Genomic DNA, 23,891 nt, shown 5'->3' with positions numbered 1-23,891 from the left:
ACCCGCTAAAGTTACCTTGTTTTATTTCTTTATTATGTTTAATTTATTAAAGTTTTATTGACATACATGTGTCCATAGAACTGAGAATTTATTTAATGGTACCTGTTGAACTTTTTTTTGTGACTTTGTTATACAACTTTATGATATCTATTTATTGAGATATTGATTAAAAACCACATTAAAAATCATAATTAATTAATTATATACCAAATAGATTTTAAGTGAGGTTTGGTTAGAAATAGAATTTTGGTGTACCAGCATGCAAGCAATTCCTCTGAACAGCTTTGCATAAAAAGCGGCACAAATTTTAACTCAACTATTCCTATTTCATGCTGTATATATTTAGGTTACTTTCTTTTTTTATAATATTTATCTGCTACTTCCAACACTATTTCTGAGTTTTCTTGGATCTCATAAAGATAAAGATAGGCTACCTTCTTCTATTCAATGATGTCAAAGACAAAGAAATCTGATGAAGTGGTAAATTATTGTTTATTGCTTTCAAAATTAAAATTTTCTTTAGTACTAGTAGCCTAACCAATATTGAAAGTTTAAATTGGATTTCTAAGACTTCCAGTCAAGTCACATTTAGTCCGAGTGGTCACTACTCAGACTTAATCACTTAATCATGAAGTGTTTTTGGCTCCTATTGACCCTTAAGTTTCTTTAACTATTAACAAAAATATCACAATTGAAGGGAACCTACTGCATTTGTACTTGTTTTTAAAGTAGTTTTGCTAATTGTTTTTTTTTAATCTGTAAATCTTGCATCGTTGCTTGCTGACAGAGATGCAAGATTAAATATGGGGTATATATGTATAAGAGTTAGCTATTTTTAATATATGATACAGCTATCGGTACTATAAAATGACTTCGGACTTTTTTGCGTACAGAAAAATTTACGCCAGGTTTGTATCTGTGCGTTTTACATCAGATCATACGACTAACCATAAGCATTACCGGTATGACTAACGATACAAAGTGCAAAGATTGTGAAAAATGTGAAGAAGATTTTAATAATGCAATATGACAAAAAATTAAAAAAGGTCGATTTCGATTGGTTTTATTAAAAGGTTTCATTGTATAAAAAATCTTTGTTTGTCTTGAAAATTTATTAAGGTCCAAAGTCATTTTGCAGTAGCTGTATATGATCGGAATGGCCCGTTTCGGTGAGTCCGATTCGGTGAGTCCGATTCGGTTAGTCCGATTCGGTTAGTCCGATTCGGTGAGTCCGATCCCTTAACGGGGGATTTTTTCAATTTTTTTTTTTAATTATTGGGTACCGTAGCCTAATTATCATTGCCGTTTTAGGGTTAGGAGTTAAGGTTAGGGGTTAGAAGTTAGGAACTCACCGAATCAAACTCACCGAATCGGACTCACCGAATAGTAGCAGACCCGTATATGATATATATATATTTATAATAAAGCTTCTATTAAATTGAATCACAAAGTATATAACCTTTACAGTCTGTTTCACCCTTTGCGAGATCATCAGAACAGGCTGTAAAAGTTACTTTGATAATAGTGATTCAATTTGCTTGAATTTGTTTTGCTTAGCATTGTGCTTGTCATTGAGCACTCTTTTATGGTATAAATACCATTTATCGCACTAATACTAATAGAACTTCTATACATATGGTAAAATAATACAGAAAACTATTGTAGATAGCTGTTGTTTTGAGTTTTCTAATTTTTCAAACAGTGTTCATCCTGTATAGTTTCTCAGTTTGATGTTCCTAAAAATTTGGATTTTAAGATTTGTAGATTTTGTCGACTCTGCTTAACTTGCTTGTGGCTAATTTGACTGACTATGCATCTAATGTGCACTACACAAGTGCACATTTTATGGCATTGGCAATATACAACAATCTTTCATTTTTTGTCTTTAGAGACCAAAAATGGAAAAACTTTACATGGGGTTTACTTTATACCTATGTGGGTAAAATGGGTATCTTTTGCAGTGCACCATTGTACTGATGAGCCTTGAGACCATAACTGTGTGCCACTGTATGCAGTTATGCTATTGTATATATCAGGGGTGTGCAACGTGCGGCCCGCGGGCCAAATGCGGCCCGCGAAGAAAAATTGTGCGGCCCGCGAAGATGTGCCAAGTTTGAATTGTGTGCAGCCCGCGAAACGTGTTTATAAGTTAATTTAGTCTGGCAGGTGTGAACAATTCATTGTGGAGTGGATTATTCTAGATTTCGCACCTTCTGTTAACCATTTTAGAAATCTCCCACCGGCCACCGCCAATCCAATGTATATATTTAATTATTTGGAACGTAAAAATGTATGGTCACATAAAAGGCATTATGAACAAATTACGACTTTGGGAAGCTCACGAGCAGACAGGAAATTTTTTCCACTTTCCAATTTTGAGAAACTATTGAATGCATCCTGAGAAGAAAACTGAATTTGCACACCAACTTGAACAATTGTTGTAGGCTATGCATTTTTGGCTTCTTTCAAGGACTTCAAATCTTTTCAAGGAATTTATGAACATTTGTTTGGTATATTCGCTTCGCCATTCAACACAGACATTGACAAAGCACTAGCAGATATAACTTGAACTGATTGATCATCAAGAGAAAACGGACTTGAAAGTAAAGTATTTAAAAAAGAATTTTGGCGATTTTTACTGAAAACATCTCAACCAAGATGACTTTCCACATTTAAAAACATCCATGGCTTCAAAAATGGCTTTTTTTGGCTCAACGTATTTGTGCGAACAATTTTTTTTTAAAATGGGCATCATGAAATTTCCCTATTGATTGTTTCTGACAGACGAACACTTGGAAAATGGACTTCGAATTGCGAGCACTTCCATTAAAGTAAATTTGGAAAAAGCCGTCGGGAAAAGAAGCCAGCTGTAAACTTCTCACTGAACTCGTTTAAAGACGGTGTGACAATATATTTAAATAGCAGTTTCCTTCAGAAATTTATGCGTCTTAACTTATTATTTCTGCAAGGAGATAACCCCTATAATGCGATAAGAATAACTTGAAAAACAAAAAAAACTACTTGTTTTGTGGTTGCAACTACTAGAAATCAAATGTTAAATAAACGTGCGGCCCGCGGTTTCACCCAGTTATTTATATCTGGCCCTCTTGTGATAAAGGTTGCACACCCCTGGTATATATAATACATTTTACGGTATGTTATTACAGTCAATGCTCGATCACTCGAAGCTCTTTATTTCAAAACTCTCCCTATATCAAAGGAGGTTGACTGGTCCCTGCAAAACGCCTATCAAATACATGCAAACAACTATCCCTAACTCGAAGTTTCATAACTGGAAAGTTTGGTTAACTCGAAGCATTTTTGTGCCCCCAGAGCATATGCACAATGCACATGTAGCGCTCTCTATCTTGGAATTACTGAAAAATGTCAATGTTTTGAAAGCATTGCACATCTTTGATAGAGCTTGGATATCAGTTGGGGTGATAACGATAAGCAATTGCTTCAAGCATGCCAGTTTCATTGCTATGACTCCTGGCTTTGAAGTCACAGTGGACACATCTGATGAAGATTACATCTCTATTCTCTATTGCTGAGATCACCAGATGTGCTGCAAATGTCTGTGTGATTTTTGATGGGACCTCCGGAAACTATACAACAGCTGATGACATTCTTGGGGCAGTAACAGAAAAATACAAGATAACTGACACTGCTGCAAGTGATGATGATGATGACAACGAGCCAGAAGCCAGACCAACAGAAACAAGAGCACTTAATCAGTGCATGGGGATACAAGACTTCTTGTGGCAAGTGCAACATAATTCTGCTGAGACTTCTGTCTATCTAAAAAAAGTTGAACAATACATTGTGTTGAAGAAAGTGAAGGCATTGAGACAAACTGCTGTTGACTATTTGCATGTGTACCAGTAATATTGCGTAATATTATACTTGTTGTTGCGTCATTGCAACATGTTTTGTGTGAACTACGGATAACTTGAACTATGGATAACTCAAAGCAATTTGGCCGAGCCCTTCAACTTCGAGTTAACAGGCTTTGATTGTATAATATATGATAAAATTACTAAATCAAATATAGTTATTACTATCTGAATCCTTAACAGCCTGTTTCACCTTTAACGGATCATCAGAAGTTCTGAAAAACATGCAAAAACAATAAATCAGTAATTCTTGAAGAGATATTAAATATTATAACTGTAATTTAACCTGCAAAAAACTTTTAAACCTGTAATTCCTGAAAAGATATTAAGTATTATAACCATAATCCAATCTGCAAAAAAACCCTCAGAATTACAAAGGACTAGCCTCCATCCGTTACTACAAAGCCTCAATTAGAATGTTCAGCTTGCAACCAAGCAAAATGATGCCAACACCTGTGACATCACAATGAAGCAAAATGCCATAAGGATAAAGTAACCTGAACAAAATGAAATTTAATTTTTTTAAAACCTGTAAAAACCAAATGAAATTTAGTTTGAAATTTATAACCTGTAAAAATCAAATGAAATGTATTTTTAAATTTAGTACCTGTAAAATTAAAAGGAATTTATTTTATTTTGAAGTACTTGAGTTTAAATTTGTTTCTATGACGACATGTACCCACCAATTCAGAATGCTTGTTCAGAAGGTGGTTACTATCAGCCTTCAGAATGGCCAGCTTTTCAGCCAAACAGAGGCCACAATTATTACGACCACCTCCACTATAAGGCCGAGCACAGCAATGGATGGACCATGTTATTTTAGGATCAACACCCCTGTCTTTAAGGTCCCAAACTGCCTTAGATAGTTCCGTGCTGTTTCGTTTAGATCTATCCAAAAAGGAACATTTGTGGTTGGAAAAACGTTTTTTAAAAGTAGTCTCACAACAACCAATGTAATTAAGAACCTTGGGGCCGTTATCAATGGTGGCTTTGTAAACAACGGCCTTCTGCAAGCATTGTCCATTCAAAGGACAATCTGGCTTCACCCTACAATTGCAACCAGGCTGAGATGGTTCATTATCAGCCTGCAATATTGACTTATTGTGGGAGGATATGATGCTTGCAACATTCGGAGTACAACTGTAGCTCAGCTTTATAGTATTACGGTTGAATATTTTATGCAATCTATGATGGGACGGAAAGTGGATAGAAATGAGTTTGAAAAATTCTTTACCAATGTTGCTATCAACCTGCAAGCTGAAAGGAGGATTGAACCATAAAATTTTCCGACTCCTTTTCCTAGATGTACGCAAGTTATTAGCAGATTTGTAGCAAACTCTCTCCGTAAAACCACTTTTCAAAAGGGCATCACTATAAACAGATGCGGATAAACAGATCAAATTCATTCTGGCCAAATGATGTGGCGGACAATCGCTTTGCAATCATAGTCGGGATTTGTCTCTTAATGTTGGGTGGGTGATTGGACTGGGCATGAATGTAAATTGGATCATCATTGGGTTTTCGATAAGGCCAGAATTTACCAGATAGTGAATTCAAAGTGACGTCAAGAAAGTCAGTTTCAATAAGGCCAGTCTCCACAGTAATATTTAAGCCATGTTGTTTAAATAATTGAATGACATTTTTTCTCAAACGATCAGTTTTTGGGCCGGATAAATTACGTTGATATAATTACTATGTACAAATATTTTAATATAGAATTTCTTACTTATTGTTGTTTTCAGTCTGTTTTTATTTACACTTTTACTAATTTTAAGCATTCAAAAGCTGACATGTTTCAGGAATACGTGCCACAAAAGATACGTAAAATTGAACAGCGAATTGAAGAAAATAGCTATGACATGGAGGCATGGAACAACTTAATTCGAGAAGCACAGGTACCGTATGCAGATTAACATGAAGCCAGAGGAGACTGCATCTTGAGTGTAGTTATCAGTAAATAAGTTCCCAAGTCTTTGATAATAATTTGAACTAGCCTATATAAGTTTCAGGATAAATCAACATGTGTAATCGATTATTGGTGGATATTTCACCATCATCGGTACCTCCTTGATCATGTGGCTTGTACTAATTATGTCATTCGCAATGCAGTCCATTGAAATGCATAATTGTTATCAATGCTGCCTGAAAATGTTTTCAACCTTTTCAAGGAAATGTTACATTTCAGAAGATGATACCTACGAGTATTAAAACTGATTTTATGAACAAATGTGTTTAATGTCCAAATGCAGCGTTTTAAAAGGTTAAAAAGATATATAATTGCATCTTTTATAACATAATAATTTTTCTTTGCTATGACACAGGGCTGCGATTTTTTCTTTCTTGTCGAACGACCAAAAATTCTGCGTTTGTTTGTCGAATAGTAATATGACGTCACAAAAGTTAGATAAGCGTTTGGCCGCAAATTACACCACAAGTTGTGTGGATGTATTGTACATCAGAGTCACTTAAGTTTTTAGTCGCACGCTGGTTGAGTGATTGCAAAAAAGTATCGAGCGCTAAGTTGTGTACCTACCGGACTTGTATATTATTTGTTTTGCTCCAGGAAGAGCTGTTGAAAACGCGAAATTGAGGATTGCAAAAGAAAAAAACCTTAGGTTATACCGCTAGCGTAACCTATTGCGAGATTTTTTTCCTTTGGCATTTCTTTAATCTCGTAGTCTCGCTTCAAATGCGTAAATGGTTATGTACGTACTCGCACGCAAACACAGTTAGGAGCGAAATATGCAAGTTTCCAAATGCTTGATGCCAGGCGTTAGAACTTCGATTGAAACATTTTCCCGCAGTGTTTAAAATGTTCTTCTGCAAGAGAACTCCTTTCTATAAAAATCGCGACTTTTTTCATCTGTATATCTGAACATTTGGTCGGAAACTAGGCTGTTTTCTAGATGTGAAAAATTTCGTAACAAGTATCCAACAGAGTCATTTTAACATTGCAATATTCTTAATTAGCTTATAGGGCGAAATACAAACTGGCATAGACGTTGACAACTAAAAGTAGCCTAGGTTATATCATCTATAAAATAATCCTGTTGTGTTGAATAGCACAAAACGTGTGTGGCGAATTGTTTGGTTCCAGCCGTTAGAACTTGAATCAAAGCATTTTTACGCAGTGTTCAAAATGGCGGCGCAGACGCCTTGGGAATTTCTCGCGTGAATCGTCGCTTTTAGGCCTTGCCTTGAAGTACCTGGCGCAAGAAAATTTACGTAAGTTGCGCTCTTATGATTGCTTCACGCGATGCTCCCCGCCCCCGATTGTTCCTCGACCTGACATCCTCTCTCGTTTTTTTTTGTGAATTTTTTTTCTGTAAGGAACGGCGTTTGTCGAATAGTGACGGCGCGTGTCGAGCGGCATTGCTGCCAAAAAAAGCAAAATCGCAGTGCCACTGTTGTTCTGAAATGTTATTTATGGGAGTTTTTCTTATTATTCTTTCATGGCTGCTTTCCACCTAGCCTCATTTTCAATGGTTTTAAGTTAATTTTTGATGGGAAGTGGTAGAAATTTTATCATCCCGCAACCTTTCTTTTTAAATATGACATCTTTAAGTCCAAAATTGTTTTTGTTTGTGAGAATTTATTAAGTGAATTCTGCTATACTTGGTTATTTTCATAATTGATGGACCCAGGTTCAATAGTTTGGTAAACCGAATAAATAGGTAGGCTAGATTGTTTCTTCTAATCAGACTGAAATTCATTGAATTTTGATGAGAATTTGCTTACATTGCTATAACTTTTCATTGTTGCTTTATGATCTGTACTTGATTTTTCGGTGTTCAGATGCAAACTATTAACAAAGCAAGGAAGTCATATGAAAGACTAGTTACACAATTTCCAACAACAGGACGATATTGGAAAATATACATTGAGCAAGAGGTATGTTACTTTATATGCACATTTACTATTATACAATACTGCAGTGCATATGTAATTTTAATTACGTTGTTTAGCAATTATTAAACAAACGAATGTGAAGCTGTGATGGTCAGGTTGGAATTGTTAAAAAAGTTTAAGTTTTACAAACTGTTTCAATGTTTCCTATGCTGCACAGTATTGCAGAGTGCAGACACACTGGTGTACCATAGTTTTTGAAAACCACTTTTTATGAAGATCAGATTGCAATCGTTGTAAATTTAAAGTTGTAACTTATATAATATACCATATAAATAAGTTCTCTCTTTTTTCATGTGTATACAGAATTAATTTATGATTGTTTCCCAAAGATGTAAAACTGGTCACTTTTTCCCTTCAGAGACGCATTAGATGGTATATATTTCTACTAAATCATGATAAAAGTTTTAACATGTCATGTTTTCAGTTTCAACTATTTAGGAATATGTCTCAATGGTGTGCAGCGCAAGAATTTTAGTTTTGTTTTATTCCAAGAAAACTCAATAGACTCCGAAACCAACAATCTCCTTATCATCTATGCAATATCTTACTGCATTTGTGATGTTGTACTCTGTGTTACATCAGCGCTTTGATTACTGTCCTTTATTTGATCAAAAATGTGCTTCATAAATTCATTCTGAAGATGCTTTGTACTTCTTCTGTTGAGTGATGATAGTTTTAGCTAACAATTTGTCTATGTGGTAACTTACTGCGAACAAACTGCTCGCCGACACATTTTAAGCTACCACAAGAGCATTAGCTTATGCATTTACAATGATCTCAATATTGATTAAAAAAAATACGCAGTATTTTCTAATAAAAGAAAAGCATTTCAGACAGGGTTGATCTCTAAGTGGTCAAAACTGGGTTTTGACCACTAAGCGGTTTAAACCTGGTTTTAACCGGTCAAAACTAGGTTTAAACCGGTCAAAACTGGTCAAAACCCTGGACCTGACTGGCCAAAACCCCGTAGTGAGTTGCTTGATCGTGTTCGCCAGAAAATCACTGAAAACGTGAGGGAGATGGTAGAAGGTGAGGGAGGAGGGAGAAGGAAAAGATGAAATTGACTGGTGAATGAAGCATTTAAATATACTGGAGAGACTTGTTAATTCCAATTGTTCAATTGAGGTGTTCTAACTTGCATAAAGTAGATAGGCATAAGGCATCACAACTTGTTCCTTTTCCGATAATCCTTTCTTGGCTTGACGTGTACTTTGCTTCAAAGAACGAATCATAAACTATCCTGTCTTTAATTTTTAAAGCATCTTAGAATATGCATTCGCATTGTTTTATTTTAACTGGATAAAATTTGATGGCAAATGTTTTTCATAAAAAAAAATTGTTGGAATAAATTCTTGTACTTCAGTTGGCTGTGCAAATTGTTCATCGTTCTACCAAGCATTTTTTGGTTCATCAGAAACTTATTTTTAGAATTTGACTTTTCTCAATAATTAAAATAACCAACTGATTGAAATATCAAAAACAAACAGAGAAGTTGAATATTTTTTGTTCCAAATCCAGCATTTAGGTTATGTTGATCAAAACAAAATATAGTTGAACATCATTACTAATAAGTAATAACATGGAGGGTAATACTTTTAATTCAATTGAAAAGCAACTTGATTCATACACTAAAGGGATTTTGACCAGTTTTGACCAGCAATAGGTGGTCAAAACTGCCCGGTTTAAACCAGGTTTTAACCGGGCGGTTTAAACCGATCAACCCTGATTTCAGACAAGGCAATAGTCAACGCATCCACTGAAAGGATTCACTCATAGCAAAGTGTTTTGCGTAAGAGCAAAAATCATTGGACATTTGTGTTGGCAGACTGATTTAGTTTTACACAACTACTGTTGGTAGGCTTGTGTTATTTTTAATGAAGTTGTATAGAAACTTATCAAGAAAGATCTTCTTGACTGCTTAAAACAACAGAACATAAGTCAGGGTGATAGAAAAAATTGTGGATAATGCAAATTGCCACAGATTTTACAAAATCTGGATGAACAGTTTCTAAAAAAAAGATAGTCACAAGAAAAAGAGAGCACTTTGCACTCATGGGTTGAACTCAATTAAATCAGACCTTTTATTCTTAAAGACATGGCGGTAGGCTGCATGTGAAAAACATGACAGAATAAAATTTCAGTTGTTAATCGTGATGTCAAGCAGAGCATTCTAAACTGCATAATCAATTCATTAATTCAAACTTGGCAACTCAATACCATAATATCAATGGGTGTAAACTACCTCAAATACTTCTACAGCGTTCGGTCCAGATGCAACTTGCAGCTTGTCCGAAAAAACAGTTTACATTTTTGTGACTGCTCGATAGTTTTGCCTTTTAGGAACAATGAATTTGTTTAATAAAATGACTTTTTATACGGTGTTGTACGCATCGCAGATATATAATATATTGTATATCACAAGGCAAACTGGTTCAGCTCAGCGAAGTATGTTCCACGACTTTTATGAAAATTGTAAAAAGTACCGTACCGTAAGCATAATCTTACTTTAATGAAGTGCAGCTCCACGTCACTGTGTATCTTGAGTGAAGTTTTTGTGTGTGCTATATCACGAGTAGGCTATTACATCGACTTCTATAAAATTAAAATATGATTATTTCAACTTACTTCCATTTATTTTTTTACAATGCTGATGTTGAAATTAAAAATGAAGCAGTTAGTTATTTAGTTAAAACGAAAAGCAATCATTCTTATACACTATACACTTATACAGTACAAACAAATGATTGAGTTGCTCATAGACCTAGCATGTGAAGTGAAATATAGCTGGTCTGTTGTAATCAATGCGCTAGTATGTACTCATGTAGCTATGGTGTGTGATTGAAATGTTCTCAAGCAAAGGTTTGTTGAAAACTGACTGACTGCTTGTCAATGGCTGATCAACACTGCATATAAACTGTTGCATACTAGCCTACTCTTTTTTGGTGTTTACTGCAGAACCTAATGAAATGGAATAATTAACACTATGTTTCAGCACATTTCTGATATGTAGAAGACACTTACAGAAAAAAATCAGTTAATATAGCCTACCGGTTACATCTGCAAATCATTTAATTGTAAAAATTTCTATAACCAAACCAAACATTTTCTGATTCGGACAATCGCATATATTTGTTAAATGGTTGCAAAAGCTTGGTGTATTGTGCGACTATTTGGTTTTGTTATAAAATATCTTCAATGTGGTAAGCTTATCTAAAAAAAATTGAACTCCTCAGATTTAATTTTTTTTAAATGATCTTTTAGGTGCAGTTGTGTGATTAGCATGACTACAAAAGCTCAAGATATTGAGCTTTTCTGTCTCGCATACAACCAGAAAATAAGTTTTTTTTTTTTTTTTTATAAAAGAATGCCTTGTACCATGCCGCTGTATACAAGAAGAGACTTTTTCATTTCAGCATTGTATGAAAATATCAACTTAGTATTTTGGCATAACATAACAATGTGCTGCACGATGAAAGGTGCGATTTAGAAACACTGTGAGCACATACTTCTCGAAAGCTCAAGAGACTACCAGTAGTGATGCAACGGAGGCAACATTTTAGCTGGATAGGATGTTTCGGCTACAGAATGGCTAAAGCTTCCAGCCTTTGTTACTATCTGCGGTACTTCATATATATATGATCATTGTTTTAACCAAGCAATTGTTGGCAGTAGCGTTGACAGGGAGGTCCATAGGGTAGGTTTGACTCGGGACAATTTTAGGAGCTTGTAACCATTCCAAGAGGCTCGAGAATTTAAAGGAGCCACCTAACATTTGTTGGATGTGGTGTGTTTTTCTTAGTATCTGATATTGGGGCCTGATATAGTCTCATTGATACTGGTCCCAAATTATCCTCTCAACTGTCCTGTTTCGCTGTACACCACCCTTATCAAGCAGTGAAGCGATAGCCAAGCAGGCACTCTTAATGAAGCCGCTTTATCCTAATGTTTACGGTCCTTTAGGATTCATTTGGAATAAACTTTGGGGTAGATTCAAATTTAGCTATATTCTCTATCTATTTGATGTAGTAGTCTTTCTAAGATATTGAAGGTTTTCAACTGACTTCCTTGATTTCATTTTCCATTTCACGCATATGTTTAAGACTTACATTACAGCCAACATGTTGTGTATTCTTGTATTACTGCAATACCACAATAATAATGATACCACATAAGATTAGGTTTACCCAAGATCATGAACTTGATCACAGCCACACACACAGTTTGCACACACACACCTACATCTTCTGGCTGGAGTCACGATCACTTCGTAGCCGGAGTTGACAAAATGGCTGGAGTTGGATATTGTTCCATCACTAACTACCAGTGACATTAGTCGGCCTATAAACATTGTAATACAGGCATGGTAGGCTACTAAGCTATCTCTTTGTTGTCAGAAATTCCAATACCAATAACAAGTTTTGTATGGACTGTATCTTTGCATGAGGAGTTTTTATGTAGGCCTAATCAAACAAAACTACAAATATGTAGATTGTATTTTGTGAAACGAAAACATACAGTCCAATTCATTTACTTTCTACTTGAAAATTTAGATGACTAAAAGTTTATTTGGGTCAATAATACTTATCAAAAGTCAAGGAAATATTAATTCAGTTATTTACTGAAATTGTGTGTTTGGGGTTTCTTAGAAGTCCGCAATAGTGCATTGCACAGTTATATCTTGTCAAACAAGCAGATTTTTAGCATTATCCAATCTCAATTTCACAATTATTAAAGAACGGCTTAGCTTTAACCATAGACAGATAAAACCAAGCAACCCCACGGTATTTAACATCATACAATTAGAGTGAACATAAAACTACGAACGTTTTCGGCCATACTCAAGTTAGCCCTTCTCAAGTAACGGAAATATATAACTGATTTTACAGCTTTGTATTAAAAATCACACCAAGCCATACAACCGTCTTACTCAATTGTACTTTAGTCTATAAATTACATCTGTTGCGACTTATTTCTGTGGTTTATCACACAGTTTGCGATAATTGGTTTTTGTAAAGAGGTAGAAGCAAAATTAAAACACGTGATTAGAATGCATTTTTAAAATCAAAAAATGCAGAAAACGCATTGCCAACTGTTATCATTATGTTCCTTCTTCGTATTGAGGGTTGGATACAATGCGCCATTGTTCTCGATCATTAGCTTTTTGTACCGCACTTTCGTAATTTAATTTTGTCCATTTAAAGATGTTTGTTGTCCAAATTAAATTAGAAGTTACCAAATCAAAAGTTGTGCCAACTGTAGGTAGTCTATTATTTTGAAAAATGTAAACATTCTAGGTAAAAAATAGTTTTGCACTTATTCACAAAGCAATATTCAATCACTGAAAAGTACACTACATTGTCAACGAAGAACACTAACCGGCTGGCATAATTTGAAGCTCGTTTGTTTGAAAATGCTTTTAGTCGCCTCCATTATGTAACGATTCAGAATAATGGGTAAGTGAAACTTTCAATGAAATGGTAGTGGAAAATGTGTATAGAATAAACAGTATATCACTTTTGCCTATGATATTATCGTTTTAAGTGGCGGTCTTTTCTTCAGATGAAAGCACGAAATTATGAAAAAGTGGAAAAGTTGTTTCAAAGATGCTTAATGAGAGTGCTTAATATCGATTTGTGGAAATGTTATTTAACCTATGTCAGAGAAACAAAAAGTGGCTTATCTTCATACAGGTAAGAAGCGTGGATTAAAATTACTAAGGATGTGCCGATTAATCGGAATCGGCAGGTATCGGCAATTTTTGGAGAATCGGAATCGGCATCGGAAAAAAATGCCGATTTCCGATTCTTTATCAAAGTTTCCTAATCAAAAGTAGCGCGAGCGCGTGGAAATACCGATCAAAGAACGGCTTCTTTGAACAACCGCATCAGCCTCAACTAGCATTCGGAGAGCGGTAGTCTGAATTATGACGATTGTCCGCCATTTTGTAAACTCTTGTTTAGTAGGCACGAGATCAAAATACTTTCTTTCTTTGAAATGACGAAAAACGTTCAAAGAGAAAATCAGACCAGATAAAATATAAAAGTTGAATGATTACACAACGGTTAGAAGTTAAAGGAGAAATAGATTATTACGTAATAGTTATTAGCTTGCAGTATGCGAGGAGAAAAGGAGAACGCGAGGAGAACAGAAGAGAAAAAGCGAGGGAGTATAAACTGCTAAGAAAATGAGAGCAACTGTCTGAAAAATTCAAAACGCTTTAGAAAAAAACAAAGGGCGTCAATGGAAAACAACGTGTGAAGTTGCAAGTTATATCTTTTCAGACGCTGAATTGCAGTGAATTAATCTTGTCACTTAGTAAACACGTGAAAAAAGATTACCTCGTTTGCGCAATAATCACTCGATTATTTGTTCAACCCATGAAACGGACTATGTTACAGCCAAATGCTGTCCCAGCTCTAGTCGGCAAAATTAGGGAGTTTTCTTTGATCTGTAGAATATACCTTAATGCAGACATTTTTAACGCAGCAAAAAGAGAAATGACATCGTGTGCAGTTAGAAGTTGTCATTGTTTTTAAACATTGTAGACGTCAATTTATTATGTTCTTGTGCGATTATTTTCTCCTGTATCAATCACCTGCTTTAAGTTATGTAACGGAAAGGAAATCTTAATTTATTTCGTCATCCCCGCACTGGCTACATAAATCCATCATTGTTAAAAATTGCAAATAAATTGCTTTCGTCACCACCATCGTCGATCGAAAGCGAACGAATTTTTAGCACAGGTGGCAACATTTTTACGCCTCAACGAACCAGACTTACTGCAGCAACTGGAGAAAAGTTGATGTTATTGCATTTTAATTTACGTGCCTTTAATTTTGAATATTAAAAAGCGGAAATGTTCTTTGTAATTATTGTTTAATCGTTGTAAAATTCGTAGTCACTGAAAGTTGCTTAATGTCAATTTACTAAGCAGAGAGAAGTAAATTCCAAGTGTAGGCCTATTACGCTTAATGCGTTCAACAAACAATCATGTGATTGCGCAAACGTAACCAAACCAGCTACCCGGTAATCTTCACGTGTTTGCTAAGCAACAAGATTGTCTGCAACTCTACGTTCGAAAACAATAGTAATTTCTTCACAATATGTTTTTCTTTTTTCGTCTATTGATGCACTTTGAATGCAAGGCTAGTGTGTTACTTTTTTAAAGGTTTTTGTGTATTCAATACCGCTGCGTTCATTTTCTTTTACACTCTGGTCTTTTTTTCTTCTTGTTTCTGGCACCTTCTTGAATTCTGCGAGAAAAATACTGCAAACCGCACAAGATAATATTTTGCACACTGCGTTAAGCTACGTTTATTTTGCACTCTGTGAGCGATGGCGATTTTTCTCTTTTGACTGATTTCCGCGACAAATAAAACGCGTGTCTATTAGTGATGCAAGCCGCGCCGCGTACGCGGCCGCTTTTGACTTTTTCGCCGCGTGCCGCGCCGCGCCGCGTGGAAGGTTGAAATGACAAAGCCGCGCCGCTTGCCGCGTAAACTTTCAAGAAATTAATTTTTCGTAAACGTAAACTTTCAAGAAATTAAACTTTCGTAAACGTAAACTTTCAACTTTTCAAGAATCAGCTATGAAACTTCAAATTTAAATTGGAAACACGGATCAGTTATTTTTCCCTTCGGAAACCCTAAGATGGAAAGCTATGCAAATGCAAATTGCAAATGGCTTGCAGTTGACAGGGTTTTAGGGCTTGCTTGTCAGGGAAGCTGTACGAATGTTTTTGGTTAGTAGCCTAGCTGATAAGCTCAGTTACCAGGCTATAGGCCTAGCGCAACTACCGCATTATTTACTATATCAGTTAGCCCAGTGAGTTCAGGCTATAAGTTTTACTCTTGTGTGTGTAGTTCATATAGCCACTGGCATTATAATTGCATTATTGCTTACAAAAAGTGTTCAAAAGTCCTGATACTGGATCCAGGAACATTCTATTTGTCTTAGTTTGTATTATGTCTTAGAACTTAGATGCATTGCTGATAAGAGAATATGATCTGGTTAGCCTGGCCAATTAGTGCACAACTGTATTGGTACTAGGTTACCAGTTATATGCCATGGATGCTTTTTCCTACAATTGACTTTCTAAACAATAACTCGTTAAAATATTTTTTTTTAATTTTGTAATTTGCGGTGTGCGGTGCGGTGCAGTGTCAAAGTTCCAGATAAATTGCGGTGTGCGGTGCGGTGCGCGGATAGATGAGTCAGTTGCGGTGCGGTGTGCGGATAAAAATTTTGGGTTCGCTGCATCTCTAGTGTCTATCACCACTTTGTAGCGCGCAAGAAGTAAAGAACTACGGTACCGTAAAAAATCACGCTGTCTAGAGCAGGCGACAAAGTGAACGCTTTTAGACACTTCAAAGGCAGCAACTTGTAACAAAATCGAAACCACTTGTAAAGCGCCAACTAAAAGCAGCTTTAATCATTTAACCAAAGAATCGGTATCGGCATCGGAATCGGCAAATATTTAAGAATCGGCATCGGCAAAAATTCTGTAATCGGCACATCCCTAAAAATTACAACAGTTTTGACTTTTACTGTGTAATCGCACTTTTCGTTTATTTTTAGTTTTTTGCTTTGTACCTGTAATCAAGCTGTTTTTTGACAATTAATTGAGTTTCTTCCATATTCTGTTGCGCCTTATCCCCACAGTTGTTGTCTTCAGTAGCCTACATGTAGAAAGTCGGCTCATTACCGAAAAATCACACAATTATTAACCAGTTTTTAAGCGCGATGCAGAATGAGTGAATGAAATATAGTATATTCTGTGCTCTAGTGGGCTACTACGTATTTTGAAGCATGAAGTTCAAGCAATGATTTTTTATAGTGCGTGTTTTATAATTTAGTCCCAATCTCAGGCTGTCGAACTAATTTTATCTTGCATAGATTGATTGTTTGTTTGTCGTATCCAGGCTTACACCCGGTGGTTGAAGATTTAGATTAAGTGGACGGGAAGGCAAGGAAGCCAATCTTCGTGTCCACCTTCAAGCATGCCTTTAAGTGTCCTGCCAAAGACACAGCCGCATGCTCTTGAGCGGTGTCGAACGTGCGCCCTTTCGATTGCCGTTTCAGGGCTCTCACCACTCGGCTATGCAGCCGGCTACAGATTGATAGTGTTTGTGAAATATGTTTTTTATGCTTTGCCTAATTTGGATGGAAAATTTATATACGAGTTTTTATCTTGACGTTTCGCCCAACTCGACGGTTTATTGAATTTCTTTCCACATGTCGAGTTTGGCGGAAAGACTGCCGAAGCTCAACTTGAAAACGTGACTTTGAATTTGCATTAATTTTGTTACAGAGAAAAGATGGCACAAGCGTATGATTTTGCTTTGGAAAAAATTGGAATGGACATTATGTCTTTCCAGATTTGGGCAGATTACATAGCTTTTCTTAAATCAGTGTAAGTTCTAAAATATTATTTCTGTAGTGTAATGAGAATCAAGTTATGCTTAAGCAATTTTACGATTTACAAAATAATTTGCATCTATTGCTTTTCGTTATAGCGAAGCTGTTGGATCTTACGCCGAAAATCAAAGAATTACGACAGTGAGAAGAATATATCAAAGAGGTTGCGTTAATCCGATGATTAACATTGAGCAGTTGTGGAGAGAGTACTCTCAGTATGAACAGGTTCGTATTGTTCCAATTGATGACACCGCAGGTGGTTCATGAGACGACATTAAATTTAAGCCGAACAGAAATAGTTGTTTATTTCGTGCCTAATTTTCTTGAGTTGATTTTCATGATACACGTTTGTGCAAACAGTGGCGCGTTTTATTTCTAGAGCATTAATCCTGTAATCGCAAAGAAAATGCTGGACGACCGTGCAAGGGAATATTTGAATGCTCGAAGAGTTGCAAAAGAATTTGAAGCAATGACAAGGAGCTTGCAGCGTCATAACCCTGCTTGTCCACCGAATGGGAGTGCAGAGGAAACCAAACAAGTCAGAAATCGATTTTATGTGTTTTACTAGTTTTTAATGCACTTGGTCTATATTTAGATGCTTACCGATGTGATTTACCCATTACTATTTTATTACACGTGATTTTCACTGAACTATAATTTCAGGTTTTCCGCAATGGTATTTGAAATGAAATAGTGTCCCTGTAAGCAGTTTTGTGCCTAAACAGTAAACAACATGCATATTTTTTGTGTATCATATCTGAATTTCAATTGTACTGTGTCCACGTAATGCTGGATGTATTGTTCTTACTCAGTGGTAAAATAATACAACAATCGAATATCATACAGTAGAATAAAAAAGTAGTGTTTTCTGGATTTTTTCTGTTTCCATGGTGTTGTGTCTCATACTTGGGACATAGAGTAAAATTAGACCTGTTTTGTAGAACAGGACTGTAATATTTGTGTCAAAAGCTTTTTCACTGGCTGTGTAATCAAACAACACCGTGATATGTTTCAGGTTGCTTTGTGGAAAAAGTACATTGACTGGGAAAGATCAAACCCCATGAGAGCTGATGATGCTACTTATGTATCTAAGCGAGGTAAACGTTTCTTTGACAATTTATCGATGACTTATTTTTATATGTGTGCGTTTGAATTTTTGTCGATTAAGTGGAATGCGCTTGAATTGACGCATTTAAACATAAGTTCTGCATTCGACTTGTGAGTAATCTTGTTGTAGAAAGCAGATCAAGAAAGTTGAAGTGGTCCAAGACAGAATGCATAGCTAAATTCTTCGAAGCCTGAGCCTTACTCTTATTTTGTACACACATTAAAGTCCACAAGAAATCAACCATACCTTATAAGCCTGTCTTTGGCCTAACCTGCTGTTTGCAAGGGTACTACACTAGTTGCAAGGCATACGACTGAGATGTACATTATTATACTGAGTTTTCTCACATACACAGCACTTGGCCTATGTATGGGCTGAAGTACATGTATGGACTGTTGCAAACAAGCATCAACTACTTACCAAGGTTGAAAGTGAAGTTATGATGCGAAGCTGCCCACTCATACTTCAATTTTTGATGCGTTAGGTTGAGCCATGTACAAAGGTACAGTGATCTCATGTATCTTTGAGGCATCAGGTAAAACGGTAAATTAGAAGAGTTATGAGTGATCTTGAAAGTTGTGGTATCCTGCGCCATATGAGTGGTCTCTTATGGCAGTGAAAGATCTAAATAAAGTAAACACGCTGTTTCAATTTTAAAGAAACTAAAATGAACCACACAAACTAAACCACAATGACAACAATCGCACGTAAAATTGCAGACAGGCAGAATTATTAGGCTACGCAATGCATTCATTCATTTAAAAAGACTATTTTTTACATAAATAATTCTTTTTTTCAAAGGCTGTTTTATTTCACCTGCTTCAATTCCCACAAACAAGTATATTACAAAAGCTCTCAAATAACACATTCTGGCAGTATGCATGCTTGTAGCAGTGCTACCGATGAGAAGCGAAAGAATGAAAGTTCAACGTTCTTGTTCATAGCTTACTTGAGGAATTTATTTTTTTGTGGACAACCGTTTTGTTTGCCTGATTCCATTGTGATTCTGTTCAATCGTAGTCTGAATATTTTCTCTTGGTCTTATTACTTTGCCTTTCGCCATCAGCTGTTCAGTAGCTTGCTGCCGTAGACTTCCGTTACGTCAATGTGTCGAGTTTAATGGAGGTCTGTGAGAATACTTGTTACTTATCCTCAATGCGAAATGTATCACTTTCGATCATGGCACTTAATGCATACTTGGAAGTGTCTAAGTGTCTGTTTACATACCAATGATTGTGTTAATGTTGCCAGTGAACAATCCAAGACAGGTTGCCCTTGAACTGCGTTGGCTGATTGCACGCGCTCATCAATTGAGCTGCCAAAACGGAAAGTGAAAGTTCTGCGATTTCAAACTACACATAGCCAACTGCACACACGCACACTGAAAAACGTTACTACATTAACGACGGCTCTAAACCTACCTGTTCATAGCGAAATGGTTTTCATGCACAGTTTAAGTCCGTTTAAAGATAAATTAGTTTGACGTAAAATTTTCTGAAACCAACTAAAAATAACCGTTACTGTATGCAGAAAGTCTCCTATGCTTTATATATGGAGCCAATACTGCGGACTTGTTCACTGAAGTAGCATAATGTGTTCAAATCAGTTGGCCAAACTACGTTAGAGTAGAGTTATTGTTTGTGGGAATAGCCTTCTTGTCCTCGGGCAATTTGTGAAGCAGGAAGTTCAGTCACATTTTTCAAGAAACGGTATTCACCAATCGCGCCAAATTTTTGTTTGCTGAACCAACTATGTAGGCAACATGAACTCAACCAACTGTCTCTAAAAAGGGTCAGTGTGTCTTGACATTGACAGCAACGGTTAGTAAGAAGGGGGGGGGGGGGGAGAGCACTTGTTTTTTCCAATTTTTAAACAAAAATTCTTGGCATTAAGTTAACAAAATAACCTACTTCGGTGTTTGGCTAATAGGCTGCCTAAAAGTGAGACATTAATACATGCCTAGCATTGACTTATAGCCAACAATACAAAGGCCACTTCAAACTTTGTTGAAAAGCATTAAAATAATTCCGTCGTCACGATAAGCATGGTTTTATATAACATGTTCCATAAACAAATAGCCCAAGTTCTTTTTTATTCAAAATTTTGTGAAGAGATGCCATGTTGGTGTAACTTGCCAACAAATTGATTTGCCGCTCTTCGTAGACTGCTTCTGTATGTCACTGCGAAAAACAGCTTTCTGCATACAAATAGGGCATTAACTTAAAAAGTTATAAAGCAAATGCACGATTTGTAACCGACTGAATAGGGCAGGCCTACCATGTTTTGAAGTCTCATAGATGACAGCCCAAACTTCAACTAAACCAAAATTTAGCCCAGCCCACAGTAAAGCCAAAGGAAACTTGTATACTTCCAATTCTTAAAAGTTTAAACTAAAACATTTAAATAAAGATTGATAGCCTAGCCACAAAATCTTGTTGACAATGTCATAGCCCTGGTAAAATATAGTGTTGATGACTTGATGTAGACCTAAGTTTTTGATTGCGCAGTGCAGGCAAGAAGCAGCGTATTAACCTACCGTACTTTAATAAAAAATATGTCGGAATGTAGGCAAAACTTTCCAAAACAAGGCAGGTCCGTTGACCATCTAATCTTAGGAGCTAAGGTGACGTCCTTTCCACTTGTAAAGAGTATAGCCTACCTACGTTTTTCACGAAAGTCTAGCATCCCCTAGCTTTTTTTTTTTATTATAAAACCACTAGGCCTACTGCCTCCTGAGGAGCGTCACGTAATGATTAAACAGCCCTATGACTTCGGCTGGTGTTCAAAAAATTGTTAGTTTTTGTAAGCGTGTGATCTACCATTGATAAGATGAAGTTCAAAGGATCGTGGATGTAGCAATGAGCGAGGACTAGCGCACAGAGATGGTGTGATGGATTTTTAAAAAGCAGTAGGCTACAGGACTTAAGCATGGATACCATTCCTCTCGAGGTAGCTCGGATCAGAACAGGCCTATGCAGTGATTTAGGCAACTCCTGTACAAGAGCGGACCGTTGAAATAAGTACCGGTAGCGAGTGGAACCTTGAAAACCAGACCCCAATATGAGGATAGGTAGTCGGAATGGACGTAGTCTACCAGATGTAGGCAATGTCAGCAAAAGTAGTAGGCCTATCATACGATCCTTGAAAAGCCACCAAAAAAATGAAGCCATCCATGCGTAGAAGAAAATCAGATTCTGCGTGTGATTCCCAACGATTGCTTTTTTAGGCCTAATCCTACTGCTTGCATTGTCATTTTCATCCCAACGCATAACTTAGTCGCAATAATTTAAAGTTAGATATACTGTACAGTAGCATCGTAGACCACCACAACCAGTAAGCTATATTATCCTATTTTCTTCAACGAACGCATCAGATGTGAGCTCAAACATGACGTAGCCTGAATTGGACTAAACTAAAGTTTTTGTGCCCGCGGTTGCGTTTAAATTAAAACGTTTAACTTACAGAAAAAGGGTGCCTATCTTGCAGATAGGCTACTTTAGTAGATATAATAAAACCGAATGTTGGTTTTGTAGCGTCCTAACTTTTTCGAAGAGTTGGAAATTTGATTAATGGTGGCTTGACCAAAGAAAGCGTCGCTGTTCTTGGAAACCTGAATATGTCTGAGACGAAAATATTTCTTAATGCGAATGCATAGGCTACCAGTGATGGTGCGGCTTGCCAAACCTAATAGTGGCGTAGCGCGACCATTTTTGGGTTTTCACTTTTTTGGTAGGCCTAAACTTTAAACATGTAACCGTACGGTAACCTAGTCTAGTTCGCCCGACTCAAGGCACTGGTTCGGCTCTCGGGGTGTGCGCTTGAGTAACGCATTTCAGTACTGCTCTCTATTAGGCTAAGTAAGCTTAGTTAATGGAATAATTCCACGGCAACAATCGGAAACCTTACTCTGTCAATCTTTGTAATCGACCCTGCGTCAGTGGTTCAAAGCCTCTACAAGTACGGTAGCCCGAGCGAACCTGCCAAGAATGACTTATCAATGGCTTTGTCAGTTCAAGGATAAAGATTCAAGCCAAACTGGTAGGCTACAGCATTAAAAAAACAGTGGTGCTGCTGACTCAGTTGAATCGCACCCAGGGCCTTTTCAAATAGCCTACAATTGCACGAAAAAGTGAACACCCAAAAAAATGGCGACTCTACGCCACTGAAATCTACATGTCTTAAATAACGTCACTGAAGCCTAACTGCTCATCAGTGGCCTCTAGGCTAAGTGTAGTCCTGGGAATATCGTCAACATGGAGTGATGAAAAAAATAACCCTCAGCCCGAAAGGCTCACACAACGATAACTTGTGATTAATCTACGTAAAGTTTTGTTACTGGTAGGATGCTATTCGGGTGTATTAATTTGAAACACTAGCTTCTTGCAGTTGGCTATTTCATTGTGTTATTCAATATTTATCATTTTATATTTTTTAGCTTGGGTTACCAACGTCAGTGTAGTGGTTTGGACACATGGACAGCCCTCGGCCCTAAGAGCGTCAATGAATAGTAATTTATTTGACAGGCCGTAGACCGAGAGTTGGTTTCTCATTTTTGTTTCGCCGACTTAGTTGATTAAAAATATAGGTTACCTATCCGTTTGAAAAAATGCGTTGTTGTACCGGGAATTTTACCAAAAGCTGAAATTTCCCTAGACGAAAATTATTAGCCTATAATTCAATTTACTTTTTTATTGCTGACAAAATTGTCCATAGTAGTCTGGCCCAGTGGCGTATATTTAGGGTGTTCACTGAACACCCCAAGAAATCCAGAAAAAAAGAAAATTTCCATCGGTTGTCGATGTTCTTTACTTTCATGATATTCTAACATCTTGCTGCATGCTGATTGCTTTTTTTTCAATTGCAAAACTCGTCCCCTTCTAATTTTAATACTCCAACGTTTGAGGTCATTGCCTTTAATTTTCGGTCATTACCTTTAAGCTGGGTGTGCACTGACAGCTTGGCGAGTGCTATTTAAAATATACAATTAAGAAAAATGACGTCACAAGCCAGCGGATTTTAGTTCAGCCAGGCTGTTCACTCGCTGATCTGAACACCTTGGCACGTCATTGGGGGAATCCCAGGCAATAGCAAGTTTTAGCTTGTTGGATTAGAGTTTGAGGGGATCAGAGTTGGAAACAAGATCAGAGTTGGAAACAACAAACAAGATAAAATGTTTTTTTATGCACCAAGTGCCAGTAAATTAGGACTAGCTTGTCTGAATCTGCAACAAAGCTTATGGCAACAGCCAATATCATTGATGCAGCATTCTAAAACAACACATCTAATCGTTTTGTAATTAGGGTGTTTGTATGTTACTGGTATTGTACCTTATTGCTGAAACACCTTAATTATGTAGCAGGTGCCAGCTGACTCAAAGTCGCTTTCTGTGTCTCCTGGTTTGTCTCACATTAATTATTGCCTATGTTTGTTTCGTCTTGGGTGTACCACCGGTACGGTGTATAATATATATATTAAAATGTGAAGCCAATGAGCAAAATGATACCTGTAGGCTACTGATAATAAAAAATGTTTGATATTATTAAGTCTTTCATTCAATAGGC

General features: G+C 36.6%; 1 protein-coding gene across 1 annotated transcript in view; it reads left to right on the top strand.

Moving 5' to 3' along the window:
• Positions 1-344: 344 nt before the first annotated feature.
• Positions 345-23,891, top strand: part of LOC145779257 (cleavage stimulation factor subunit 3-like) — a 32,140-nt gene continuing 8,593 nt past the window's right edge. Inside the window, exons 1-8 of the mRNA XM_082590798.1 lie at positions 345-480; positions 5,696-5,791; positions 7,692-7,787; positions 13,365-13,495; positions 17,116-17,217; positions 17,321-17,447; positions 17,602-17,760; positions 18,238-18,319. Of these exons, the coding sequence (XP_082446924.1) occupies positions 448-480; positions 5,696-5,791; positions 7,692-7,787; positions 13,365-13,495; positions 17,116-17,217; positions 17,321-17,447; positions 17,602-17,760; positions 18,238-18,319 (826 nt within the window). The 5' untranslated portion in view covers positions 345-447. The remainder of the gene's footprint in view (positions 481-5,695; positions 5,792-7,691; positions 7,788-13,364; positions 13,496-17,115; positions 17,218-17,320; positions 17,448-17,601; positions 17,761-18,237; positions 18,320-23,891) is intronic.

Source organism: Aplidium turbinatum, chromosome 11 (assembly GCF_918807975.1).
Source record: "Aplidium turbinatum chromosome 11, kaAplTurb1.1, whole genome shotgun sequence".
Taxonomy (NCBI): domain Eukaryota; kingdom Metazoa; phylum Chordata; class Ascidiacea; order Aplousobranchia; family Polyclinidae; genus Aplidium; species Aplidium turbinatum.
This window is presented reverse-complemented; position numbering and strand designations above follow the sequence as displayed.